The sequence below is a fragment of the Acanthaster planci genome, linkage group LG21, assembly GCF_054643075.1.
Source record: "Acanthaster planci isolate LZ-2023a linkage group LG21, COTS_SCS, whole genome shotgun sequence".
In the NCBI taxonomy this organism is placed as follows: domain Eukaryota; kingdom Metazoa; phylum Echinodermata; class Asteroidea; order Valvatida; family Acanthasteridae; genus Acanthaster; species Acanthaster planci.
Window position 1 is genome coordinate 8,882,037 of NC_141797.1, and position 13,218 is coordinate 8,895,254.

Here is a 13,218-nt window from a genome sequence, read left to right on the forward strand (position 1 = left end):
CTGCCATTCTTGGTTGACTTTCACTGTGAGTGACATTTATTACTTTGGTATTCTATAGGCACAAACTCATTCTGAGGAATCTCATTTTATATACAGTATTTACATTATGAATATCCACAAAAGTTACTCATTTTTTTATTACAAAACTGCTGTAGTCGAGACGATGCACAGGACCAGTCGTAGGTCCAACAGCGACTAAGGAATGCTTTTGTTGGAGATTGGTTGAATGGCTTGCGCCTTGAATTCAGACCTGAGGTCTTGTGTAGATCACAAAGTGGTCTCCAACACAACGCAGTTGTGAACATTAGTGGCACGATGTAGAGTGGATGGTCCGGGACCATGTCACACTTTCTCATTGCTGTGTTCCGTCGCCCACGGCCAAGGGATCCCCGTTAAAAAAGTCATTTGTGGTCTTCCCGTCCAAAGTACCGTGCGGCCAAATCTCTCTTGGGCAGCGCCTCTGTGTAAGATGATGATGACCCCTGACCTGTGACTTTTGCCCTGGCATCTCTAGGCCTCTGCACTTCTTGAGCTTTCCTGGAATACGCCAGAAAGTGGTAAACGGATCCTTAGCCAGGTGAGATGTGACACCACGCCCACATCTAGTCTAGAGCTCGATTTAGATCTACATGTAAGCTTTTGAGTAAAGTTTGAATACAAAGGCAGCTGTTGTTCTGAAAGCCCAAAACAGGTAAGTTAAGCCAAAAAGCCCACTAATTGTCAACTAGTGTATGCACATACAATATACATACTGTCTATATACATGTAATAGTACACCTATGGACCGGCAGTGAGGTCACTAGTGCATGTCTATGCTCCCTGAGAAACTGGGAGGGACCAAACGAGAGTTATATGTCCTGAGGCCTAAGGACTTGAGGATAAGTATCATGCCCTCTCTTGTTCACGCTCAGAGCAGATAGAAATGCAATTGCTACGTTGTTTGGTAAGTCTTCCCTGGAACTTACGGTTTTCGGGGCAGGGGAGAGGTGAACATGTCTCCTTTCTTTTCGTTGATGGCTTTCTGTACTTTGGAGGGCTGGTGGCCGCGTTCCCATTCCACTAGCTCGTAGTTGTCTGCACAGTGCACACATCGCACCTCGTTGTTTCCTGCGCATTGAAAGCAAACGGCACACTGAAGGATGACATGTGCTCAGCACAACAAGCGCTAACACAAATGCCAACGTGGGATATTTGGCCAAAAGTCCACATTAGTTGGAAACATTATTTAAGCAAATTATGCTGTGAGTGTTTTGGGTTATCAACTTTGTCCCAAATATTTGCCAGAAATTATGAGAAAACTTTTAAACCCAAGAAAAAATATCAACAATATTGGTTTTTCGGATTGATAGATATTTCAACGTTACGGTTACGTTTCCACGGCCAACACTATTAACAGTCATGCAATGCAAAAACCATGCAAGCTATTCTATTTTTCAGACCTGGGGCCAATTTTATAGGGCTGCTTAAACATGTAATTTACTTTAGTGTGGAAAAACTTTGTTCGACAAATCAGGTTACTAGCCAAAACTCCACGTGATATATGTTGGTTTGAATGGAATTCACCTGTCTTTTGGTTAGCACGACAATAACATAGAGTTTAAGCTGGTACCCTTTGTTCATTAAGCAAGGTTTTTTTCGCGCTTAATGTTCAATTTCGTGCCCACCAGCTTTGCTCATGAGCTGCGGGTGCCCCGCCCGACGGGCGCAGTCCATGGGCGTGTCTTGCCGGTCATTGATGGCATCCAGGGACCCATTGTGTTGCAGGCAGCAGTTGAAGCACTTGGCGTGACCCCCACTCGCAGCCAGATGGGCGGGGGTGTTCCCTTGGGCTGTGCATAAATCATTGTCAATATGCACATTAACATATTTACATATTCATATAAACCAAATTATCTGCTACCCTGCAGTGCTCTGTGTATTCAATACGGAGATGACAACAATATTTCAATAAACGAGTGTTCTCCTACCAATGCACCTGCCAACTCACTCAGTTCCGAGTCTTTGCTAAGCCAGATTGGTACTTGGAGTAAGCAAGGTTATTCAGGAACAAAGCACGTGCACGAGACTGCAAAGGGCGTGCGATGATAGAGCAGACCTGGCACTCACGTCCGAATACCCTCGGACACGCTTCATGTTGGGCATGTGCTGTTGGAACAATGAACTGTTACCCACTCCAAGGCTGAATTAGTCAGTGGCATAACAGCCTGAAGAGCAGATTTCTCTTAATGACCTTGAGCTCAAAGGAACCGTCTGACTTTGAAGAGGCTCCATACCTTTCTTTTGATGCATTTAAACTACTCGAGTGGTTGGGTAGTTAAGACGTCTGCACAGGTAAGCAGGTCGTGGGTTCGAGTCCCACCCGAGTAAGCTTGTGAATTTTTTCGCAAGCTCTCGGACAAGCACTGAGCATACAGTGTTTATTAATATAAATGTTGGGTTAGGACAAAAAACCTATTATATACAGCCCAGTAATGTTTATTAGTTTATTGTCAGTCAGAATAATGGAATTAAACAATGTGAAAAAAGCTTCCATTGCCAAGAAATTAATTTAATACTTAAATTAATTCAAGATGCTTACTGTCTTTGGCCAAGGCATCGGCTCCTTTTTCAAACAGCCAATGAAGACATGTCATCGCACCAGACTGAGCTGCCTAAAAAGAGGAAGAAGAAATCTGCTTAAAACGTGGCTTGGTTTTGTTATGACAAAAGTGTGATGTGGGTGGGGTTATCTTTGAGCGGCATTGAGGAATTTAAAGGTGCCAATGAGCTCTGAGCTGGACCAAGAGAGGGCACAGTTTTCCTCGCAAAACAGGCTCCTTTGGTAGGACTGCACTTCGCTGGTTCAGGAACAACTGTGAAGTGCATGCCCCGCTATCAACATCTCTCCCTTCAACAGATGTGGGGGTGTTTCCGCTCCAGGTGGATAAAAAAAAATTACTAGCGAGATTATTCAGATAAAATGCATACCATGTGAGCCAGCGTCCTGCCCGACCCATCCCTCGCGGCCAGGTCCGCGCCATGCTTGACCAGGAACCGCAGGCAGTCCAGGTGGTCCTTCTTGGCCGCAAAGTGGGCGGGGATGCAGCCTGCGTTGTCCGTGGCCAGAGTGTCGCAGTTGCCCTGGACGAAGAGGATCAGGCTCTCCAGGCCTAGAGACGGAGGGGGCAAACGCATGCACAAAATCTGCCTGATTTGAAAAGCTGATTCATTCCGAAAGCAAAGCAAACTGACCTCAAGACGTCATTCGCAGCCAAAATGAGCTGAAAAGTGTATGGCTTTTGCCAATTTGCAGCGCAAATATTGGATCGAATGTAACAAAATCACAATCATGTTTGCTTTACCAGGCCTTTCAAAGTACGTTATCTGGAATGTCATTGTAGGAGGTATATTGAAGCCTACCCCCGTGGATGGCTGCATAGTGGGTGGGTCTTCGCCCCAGTCGGTCCGATGTCTCAATGTCCACGCCTTTGCTGAGCAGATAGCTCAGGATACGAGGGTGGTTCCTTTCTGCTGCCAGGTGGGCGGGGCTTTTCAGATTCTTGTCCTCCAATGAGGTGTCAGCACCTGTACCATAATTTACATAATTTGAATATTTATTAAACATTTCAAACATTTGAATATGAAGTAAAAGTGGTGAAGATTTGAGGCACTTGATCTACCGGAATGTAATATAATTATAAGCCTGGATCGTCATCTTTCAGGCTGTGTCTAAATTTAAGGCTACGGCTAGAAGCTACACACGTACCTATTAAATCCACTGTCTAGCAGCTGCAGCTATTTCTCATAGAATGTACTCTTACAAGCCATAGCCATTAATTCAGACACTAACCAAGTCTTATATAAACACTATACAGAGTGAGATGGCCAACATTTCCATTTTGTTGAGACTTCTTGAGAAAGGTGAAGCAATTAGAATATGATAATTAGACTTCAGATAGTCACTCCCAACGGAGACTGCAAGCATCATGACCCGTGTGATCTAAGCGCTGAATTAATAAGACACTTGTTGAAGGGTATTAATGTCAATGCTGAAGTGAATGCCACATTATTAGGCAAAGATGCATCATGGTTGTGCTCATTCTGCTGAAAGTTCGCTGGGTGCATTTCATAACATGTGCATGAATTAGTTTCAAAAGCATCATTGACTTGTTTTACCAAGCAGAACAGAATTTTATTAGACCTTTGCACAAGAAGTACTCAATCCTGATTGAAATGCAGGAATGTTTCCTGCCTGAACGCTCAGTCCAACATGGCTACCTTTCTCGGCCAGCACCTGCAAGCACTCCAGCTCTCCCTGGAACCCCGCGACGTGGCACGCGCTCTGGCCCTCTGCGTCCACGGCATCAATGTCGTCAAACCGATCCAGGAGCTGCTCCAAGACCTTCGGGTGGCCGCCAACGCAGGCCTCGTGCAGGAGAGTCCGGTTCTTGACCGTCCTGATACTCGTGTCAGCACCAGCCTGTTAAGAATTTTGAAAATTTCAGCAAGATGATGTGCAAGATTCTAGGCAATAACTTCACATATTACACTTGCCTATTGAAGTTATCAGGTAACAGATTCATCCATTTTCCATACAGAAGTCAATTTCATCAAAAGTCTCAGTATTTTTAAAACTTTTTGGATAATAACCAGTCTATTAGGAAAAAGATAAATACATGTAACAGTGCCAACCTCTAGCAATTCCTTAACGACGTCCACCTGTCCATACTGGCACGCCCGGAGGAGAGCCGTTCTGTAGTCGCCCGAGTGGCCAAAGTTCATGTCGGCCGAGCTCTCCTTCAAGACACGGCGGACGACTGACGCATCGCCCTTCTCCGCTGCCTCCATCAGCTCGTGGGTGGAATCTTGAATGAGAAAAAGACTGTTCATTGCTGACGTGATTGATTTCACAGGCCTCAAAAATATCACCTGGAGTGCTTGGCTGCTTTGTTCTTTCCTTTTTGTGAAAATACTTCCCGAAAATCTGCCGTGACACACCAACTTTTCATCCAAAGTCTCCCAAATTTGCAATGTGTTCATACCAAAGTTCCTGTCAAACATCTCCAAAGTCTTTGCGATTCACACCTCTCCACGACTGACGAATTTCAAGTCTTTTCTGGCCTTTCATCTTTTCCAAAATTTTGTCAACCACCAAATGACTCAGTCAGTCATGAGTTGTCAGACGTCATGCTGCAGGTCTACAGACAAATCTTACACTTGGAGAACACACAGGAAAGTTTTTTCACCCATGTACCTGGGAGATATACATGTATAAACATAATGCATGTTGAAGAGAATGGCATATTAAGCAATAATTCTTGCCCAGAAAAGGAATTGAAAATGAGCTCCAGATGCATATTGTGGGATTTAGTCACAATGTCCACCAGGGACGCCAGGTCATATGCAGACCTAAATTTCAAAAAAATAAAAACTGAGAATTTCTTTATGTAACCTCTTTAGCCTTTCCAAGGGCCAAGGCTAAATTTGGGTATTTTTACATGTCACTATGAAGCAGGTTACCAAACAATTACCTTTCCCTCTAAACGTTTTAAAAAACATTTCTTTGCCGCTTTCAGTGGCTTGATACTTAGATCCAACACACAAGCCGTCACTACATGTGGATGAAACTATACATTCATTTCTTTAGTAAACTCCTCAAGTTTATAGTTTAACTATTGCTTGAAGAGAAATTGAATAAAAATCAATGTTCAACCATTTATCTCTCCAGATTGTGGATACAGAGTCATTCTTTGTCAAGACCAGCCCAGTCAACAAGTCCATCAACCATATCAAGATGATTGTTCCCGTTTATAAAGGAGTCTGAAGGTGTTGCTAATATGCAATGTCAACACAGGTTGGCTGTGGGAAACGCTCTTTTGTGACTGATGGAAAATTGATGGACAAATTGTTAACTCTGTGTGGCATTAAAGGTTTTTCTTGTGCAGAAAACTTTGCAGTTTCCGAGCAGCGTGGGATATGCGGGCCACACCTGCGGATCGATCGTTGGGGGTGCAGGCTGACCTAAAGTGCAATGCAGAGGAGGAATTCAATCACTGTGATCAGGAGATGAATGAAAAAAATGCCAAACGAGCATCCTGGAAGCTTGTTTGTCTCAATTCAGTTGAACGGTCTGTGACTTGAGAAAATCTGGCCTATGATTGACTTGTGAGGACCTGTTATGACCTACATGTCATTTCTAGCGCGGGGAGTGTCTTCTGTGTGAGATTTCTAATCAGTTACAATACTTTGTATTAAGTTGTGGAACTCCACGTATTGATTTTGTGCCTGCATTCACAATAGGGAAAAGAGCGATTTTGAAACAAGCTTATCAAATTTCTACCAAAAACAGAATCACAACATAAGTAAAGGTGAAGTCATTTTATAAAAGTACAAGTCATGTCAACACTCAAAGGTTATCCAAATCTAAACTTCAGAATTTCTGTTTCAAACTTCTGAGTTTGTTTGCTTCTTTATCTCTTTTTACCTCTCTATTTTTTTTACCTCTATTTGATGCAACTTACTATTTACGGACATTCACCAAGATGACTAGAGTGATGTGATTAAGATGTTGAAAAGGTACATAGTGACGACTCATTCGTGCATCTTTGAGACTGATAACTGCATACAACCTGATAAAATCTCAGTTTTCCTGGGCAGATTTTTAATCTAGTCAAACAAAATCCATGAAAAAATAGTCCTAAGATTCTGCTTCAATAAAAACCCAAGAGAAGTTTCCACAAACTCAGCAGTCACAGCAGTCCGATTTTCCTAAGGGAATTAATCATTATTTATCCTTACGTTGAATTTCTGCATCTCAAAACTGCAGTTTTTAAACTAGGATAGTACAGATATTGCCTACATTTCTTAGACAGCAAACTCTCTTCCACTTTGAGAGCCAACAGGGCAGAAATTACAGACTGTTTACAAAAAAAATGATTTAAAACATTTGCACATTTAAAGTTTTAAAGGTTGAGTAGCAAAACTTTATCAAAACGACGTACCTGTCACAGACACACACACAGCCAAACTCATATTGCTCGCTGATCGCCGTCCAGTGGGGATAAATCTCTCTCCCTTGGCATTTGATTTCTTTCTTCCAAATCCTCCCTCTGTTTTCATATCAGCCGCCCGAGCCTCCTCGGTTACAAAAGCATGTCTACTGTTGGCAGCGCGAGGCCATTCCCTGAATGCTGCCACGCGTACATTGTCCAAATCATCTGCGCGGTGATGGTAAAGGGCGACCTTCTCACCAAGCGTCATCGTGTTTTCCCTTAGAATGATTTTTGACTGCGACTGGTTCCGTACGGGATGAGTCTTTTTGGTCGGTTCTCTTCTTGCCATATTACCCAGCTGCTTACAACAGTTTGAAGGTTGCTGTAACTTTGACCAATCTTCTTTTTTCAAAATCTTCTAGGAAGACAGTTTGAAGAGGCCAAGAACAGCTACTAACTCAAAGGAAATCTCTTCTGAGCTTCTAGCAAAAACAGTCGGAAAAATCTTGACAACTGAAGAAAATGCGGGCTTTCGGTTCCAAGTGATGAAAACTGCATACTGGCAAGCTTCAATCCTGAATGCTGGAGATATGGTACTGTAAAATACACCTAGCATCACTGATGTCACCTGAGATGCTTAACGAATTGCCAACTTAAAACATCTGCCAAAACGATTGTCTGATTGACAAGGAGGCAAATGATCCTCCACAACCGGACAGAGAAACAAAGGCAGACTTCACAACTTCACAACGACAATCAATTCTCGTGCACAGAGAGGCTCTTCAACCGACACTTCTTTAGCAACACGCCACCTGGCTTTCCTCTTCAGCTGCGAGACCTGTCACCTTACATCCCCAAAGCTCATCGCTTGAATGCCAGAAATGTCCTCTTCATTCTTACAAAATAGTTCTGCTTGAATGCAGAGCATTAATGACCAGAGTGAACACCGAAATCCTTCCCACGCAGTGATTGTTTGGCGTGTGATGGTTATTAAGTCATGGTGGTATTTTCCAATTAATCCGTTTGCATTCTTTACACGGTGTCAATCTTGTTATCAAGCCCTCATCTTTGTTTAGTGAGCGCACGCACTGTGTATAGAAGATTTTCTGTCCTTTTGTTTGTTTTGGGTTGGAGTTTTTGCCTTCACAATCTGCACTTCAGAGCTTGTTACATACCAGCCTCAAAACTCATAACAACTTCTCGAACCAGTGCAAAGGACTAAATACTGTATCTTCAGCAAGGTTTTGAAGGTTTCTAAACACACAGAAAACCCATGCAGGACTAAAGAACAACAATTTTGGGACAAAATTATTGTAAATCACCAAATGAATGCATTGCATGGACTTGTTAGAACTTTCACAATGAAACCAGATTTCTGCAGAAGAGAAATTAGGTTGGCAGTGCCAACTGATTGAGTCTTGCAATACTGTAACAGGTCCGCTACTAAGCAAGCAATGACGAGCCCTCCATAACCCCTTGTCACACTCAGACCTATCAAGCATGAGTGAAATATCCCACCAAATCGACGAACCTTTGAATAAATGTCTCCTGACTGAAATTTCGTACACAGACATGTGAAGGAACTTCAGCTACAGCCAACTGCAGTCTTCAGTGAAGTGACTCGTTGAGCTTTCAGAGCTGATCAACTTTCGGGTAAATATTTCCTTTTTTCTCCTTATTTTTCTGATGGGATTTGCAACGAAGGCTTGATGACACTTTGAAAAAATCTACTGTAAACGGACGCTCAGAGATATCCAGCAAATTCTTGTAGTAGACTTTTGGCTATACGTGCTCCTGTTGAAAGTTTAAATGATGTCCGGTGTGGAAGAGGCATCGAGCTAACGCATCTAAACACAATGCATCCTGAAGTGTTAAAGTCCACATGATCTTGGTAAGCCCCAACTGATGACAGTCTCGAAGAGCAGGGAAAGGTGACTGAAAGGCCACGGAGCTCACAAAACACCTTCTCACTTTTACCACGTTACTCCTTTGGAACTACTCATTTGAAACAGACAATTTCTTTCCAAATCGCTGGCAGATGTCTCCACCGCTGGATTCAAATCTCGCTCTGGCTTGCACCACTCTTGTTGAAAGACCGCCTCTTTGTAAAGAAGGGAGGGATTTCTTGTCCTCTTCTGTAAAAACCCCAGTCTTAAAGGATTTGCATGACACAAAGCCAACCAGTTCCCCTAATAATCAGCATCACAGGCCTCTTGCAGCTTTCAAAGATGAGATTTATCCAGCTCTCCATGGACAAGCACAGCAAGCACTCTCAAAAAGATTACAGCAAAAGTTAATACTTGCACCTCGTCTCCATGCTTTTTCATCCCCAACTAATCGCTTATTTAAACATCTCCACACACACTCCTCTGTGTGTATTCGGCATGCTGTAAAGATCCACATCTCCCAGTTGGAGGCTGACAGTCTTGGAATACTCCAACAGAAATAATTTCCAGCCGATTCCTGTTCTGCTTCTCCTCGGCTCAGCCCCAAATTTTTCAGAAGTGTGAAGTTTCAAAAGGGAATTCTTCTTTTACAGAGTTGACAGAAGTTTAGGTAGCCGTGCTCGTCAAGCACCGCAGAGAGTAATGCATAGTACTTGCTAGAACACCTTCAAAACACACATCCATTCAACAAGTTGTCTTGGATGTGCTTAGGATTAAACGCTGTGGAGTATTGTATGTACCCCAGGTGGTAGGAATGGTCAATAATCTCAGCCCCGGGCGACGTTGGCAAGCCAGTGAAAATTGCCTCGCATGAGGAACCCTTCTCCTGTTGCTACAGAACAGCGATCCACCAAACGCCACTTCACATACACATACAAACAGTTCAACAATGCTGTTGATTACACAAGTGGTATTGATGTTACCGACACCTCCATGTGGGTCTGCCGACAGAACTTCTGATTTCATTTACACCAAATATATGGCCAACTCTCTCCAACTGCAGTTGACACTTTCAGGGTTGCCATAGCAACAAGGAGTCCCAAGCAGTCACATCTGCAACTTGGCCCGATTCCTGGGCCAAAATCGATGAGTTGTCAAAAATTAGGAATCACACAAAATTCAACCGAGGCCCTCGCCAAAATGCTGCTCTGCACGCTTAAACTTGTCCAATTCCAATCAGATCTTTTCACACTCAGGAATGTGTCATACAACAATGCTATCTTGATTGATGCCCATTATCAAATGACAGGTAACCCAAATCATGAGTGGCTGGTGCAAAATGTTATCAACTTCCGGCGTTAATACCGACCCCCAAATCCAAGTTAAACTTTGGTAGTTTATTTCAGGACCACAAGGGTTTACCGGTGTTGAGTTTAATCTACTGCGCCATAAACACGATTGTGCAAGAGTTGATAGCCACAATAAATACGTAGTTTGGCCCACAATATGGATCATACATGACTGGGCTTTCTGACAGGTTGCCCAGTGACAAAACATCCAAGGTGGTTCATAGACTTGACCAAGTCAGTTATTAAGTTGATTTGCTCAACACATGTAGCTAGCAAACGCAGGCAGTTCTGAGTGACTCTGAACAGTACTATGCCTGCGCAAGTTGGTCTGATAGTTACGATATTCAACCAATTTGTTCTTTTTCACTCCCTGAAATAGGCATTGTAAATTCAGAAAAACTCTCTGGAAAATAAAAATAACTTTTACTGATCAAGAGGTTTAAAAGACAAAGTCTTCTGGAGTTGAAAGAATGCTTCCCAAGCGATTTTGTTTTTACTGAACAGCGCAATCCAGAAACGAAGGTTGCAAGGGGATTTTACAGCACCAGAGCAAAATGCTTTGCAACTGCATCAATTTGTTTTCTTCTGACAAAGAAAAGGTGTCTTACACTACACTTCAATCTAAGTTTCTCTTTTCTGTGGTGAACCTTACCACACAATGGACAGAACCAAACCAAGTTCGAGGCCACAATGCCAGGAGGACCTGGACAAGTCTACCGCTGGGATTTCATTGCTTGAGGGGGTTCCAACCAACTAGAGAAAAGCAGCCAACAACAGGTACCTGTACAATGGCTCGCTGAGAATGGAGTCAGTCAAGCGAAGGAAAGCATGCCTGAATGGGCAGGTTGAGGAGGTTTACTTTTAATGATGGGGGCAGGGAAAAGCAAAGTGCAGGTCACACAAAACACAGTACACGGGGCCAGTCACGTTAGCTGTGTTTCCACTACAATTGTAAACATCTGCAAGCATTTCAATATCCAGGAACATTTTGTGCTTGTGAGGCATGCAGGCTAAAAGAAGAGAACTTCATATTTTTACCAAGTTTTTATTCTTGTTTGTAAAAAAAAAATGGATGGAACCAAATTTACCAGTCAGTATTGACATCAAACTGGGCATTGATTTTCAGTTAAAAAAGGAAATTGCTCTCTCATCTCGGGGCCTGATGTTTCGCGTGGATTCAGATTATGATCAAAGATCTGATGTTGGTTCACTGACACCAGAACCCGTCTAATGAATGGTGTAAACCAGCTTTGAGGTACCCGTAACTGATCGTGATCCAGATCCATGTGAAACAAACAGGTCCTCAATCTGCTTGTAGTTTCAGCCTACGTGTTACGCAGAACAGATTGTGGAGTGCTCACAGCGTGGCAAAAAATGTAAAACCATCAGGAAACATGACGGTAACTATACTGGCCACCTTTAGCATGTTTCATGCCTGGTACTGTTCTAGGCACAGTGAAACATTCAGCCGATTAAACTTTATAACATACTCTCCAAAGCACAAAACAGAAGGTACACAAAATGCATTTCAAAATTTTCAATCGGCCACGACTTTATTTCTTTTTAATTATGGCACCGCTTAACAATTGTGGACTGTCCCAACACACCGTTCTGTCTCTGTTTCAGGCTTTGGCTCTGAATCGGAACAACTTGTAGGCCTCTTTATCGGAGTCAAGTTGAAGCGCACCCTCACTGGCACAGAGAAGGCAAGCTGATGGGAAGTTTTCCGACCAGGCTCGTGCATGTTCGTGCGAAGACTGCGCTTTCAAACAGAATGATCGGTCGCATAAACCTGTGCACACGGGTAATGGTTCCCACTCAAGGGCCATCACTGTTGTGAAAGCACGCCCTCTATTGTTCCTACTCAGAGCAGATACCGTAGTTTGAATTACACCATATAAGAAAACCTTTGACATTAGTCGAAAGATGCAGTTTCACGCACTGGCAATTGGAGAGGGGGCGGGAGGCCACTGGCCCCTCCATTTTTAGACTTGGGGATAAACCAATTCAAATAGCAGGTCTTTTTTAACAATGACTGATGCCTGGTGGTGTCAAAAATGCCCCCCGTCCCACCATCAGTTTGATGTTTTGGAAGCAAAATATGACCCATAACTACGAAGAAATTCAAAATATCAGGGGGCTAAAAACAAGGAAAAGCCAGACATGGAAATGATGCCAAGTCTATCACCAATCGCTTGAACTTCAAATCACGGCGCATTGGCCAAATTTTTACCCACATCCGCAAACTTGGAAGATTGTCTCCCCACGGCGACCTCTTACGGGAGCTCTTTTGTGAATCGCCCCTATTTGGGCAAGCTTTATGTTCCATCTAATCCCAATTTTCCACCGACAAACTTAGTGGTCGTGTAGTTAAGACGTCTACACTAGTATTCAGTAAGTTGTGGGTTCGAATCCCTTCCAAGCAAATTTGTCCATTTTTGTGATTCTTAGACACACCAATAATACAGTGTGAAGGGCAAAGCCTACTGTAGTACCAGTAATAGTATGACAACAATCCTTTGTTACCACATGTAAGTGGCCTATATTATATAGACGTAACCTTGATGTCACTTTGAGCCTGATTTCACATTCCTCCCAGTGGTGTCACTCAAACCGCTGAGTTTGCAGGTTTTTGACATACACTTTCGCCTTTCAGGATGGAATTTGCTCAAGTTAGCATCATGTTTAAACTAAAGTGATACTTTGTGGAAGGTCAAAATCTGCAAACTATATTAGGCCTAATCCTGAGTAGCAAAAAATAGTTGCTGAACCTTTCGGTTTGGACAATGTACCAATATAGGCCTACAGCCTGCTGTGAAAGTTCTGATATGAAAATATCCACAAGTTTCATTTAACCGGCAATCGGACACTTTTTGGACCAAACTGTAGAAGATTTTTTCATCTTTTTAGGTTCGGAACTTCTGCACATACCTTTCCCGTCGGGTTGTTTATCAGGCGCCATATTGTTGCTATTTATCGTCTGTCAGACAACAGAGGGCGCCATTTACGTTT

General features: G+C 43.0%; 1 protein-coding gene across 2 annotated transcripts; it reads right to left on the minus strand.

Annotated features, from left to right (window-relative positions):
* Window positions 1-6: 6 nt before the first annotated feature.
* On the minus strand, window positions 7-13,210 carry LOC110981145 (uncharacterized). Of its 2 annotated transcripts, none has more exons than XM_022238442.2 (9): window positions 13,138-13,210; window positions 4,672-4,844; window positions 4,258-4,459; window positions 3,400-3,564; window positions 2,968-3,149; window positions 2,579-2,651; window positions 1,665-1,829; window positions 966-1,107; window positions 7-537 (listed from the first exon to the last, which is right to left on the minus strand). In XM_022238442.2, exons 1-9 carry the CDS (start codon window positions 13,166-13,168, stop codon window positions 402-404), a joined length of 1,269 nt encoding a protein of 422 aa, XP_022094134.2. In that variant the 5' UTR covers window positions 13,169-13,210; the 3' UTR covers window positions 7-401. The 2 variants fall into 2 exon arrangements, with proteins under 2 accessions (XP_022094134.2, XP_022094133.2); XM_022238441.2 differs by lacking the exon at window positions 13,138-13,210 and adding an exon at window positions 6,981-10,264.
* Window positions 13,211-13,218: the final 8 nt, after the last annotated feature.

Coding starts and splice junctions, on each gene's coding strand:
- LOC110981145 (XM_022238441.2), bottom strand. CDS start 7,320: ATGGCAAGAAGAGAACCGACCAAAAAGACTCATCCCGTACGGAACCAG. Junction 2,652..2,967: donor GCAGGACGCTGGCTCACATG/GTATGCATTTTA, acceptor TCCTCTTTTTAG/GCAGCTCAGTCTGGTGCGAT. Junction 1,830..2,578: donor CGATGCCTTGGCCAAAGACA/GTAAGCATCTTG, acceptor ATTTATGCACAG/CCCAAGGGAACACCCCCGCC.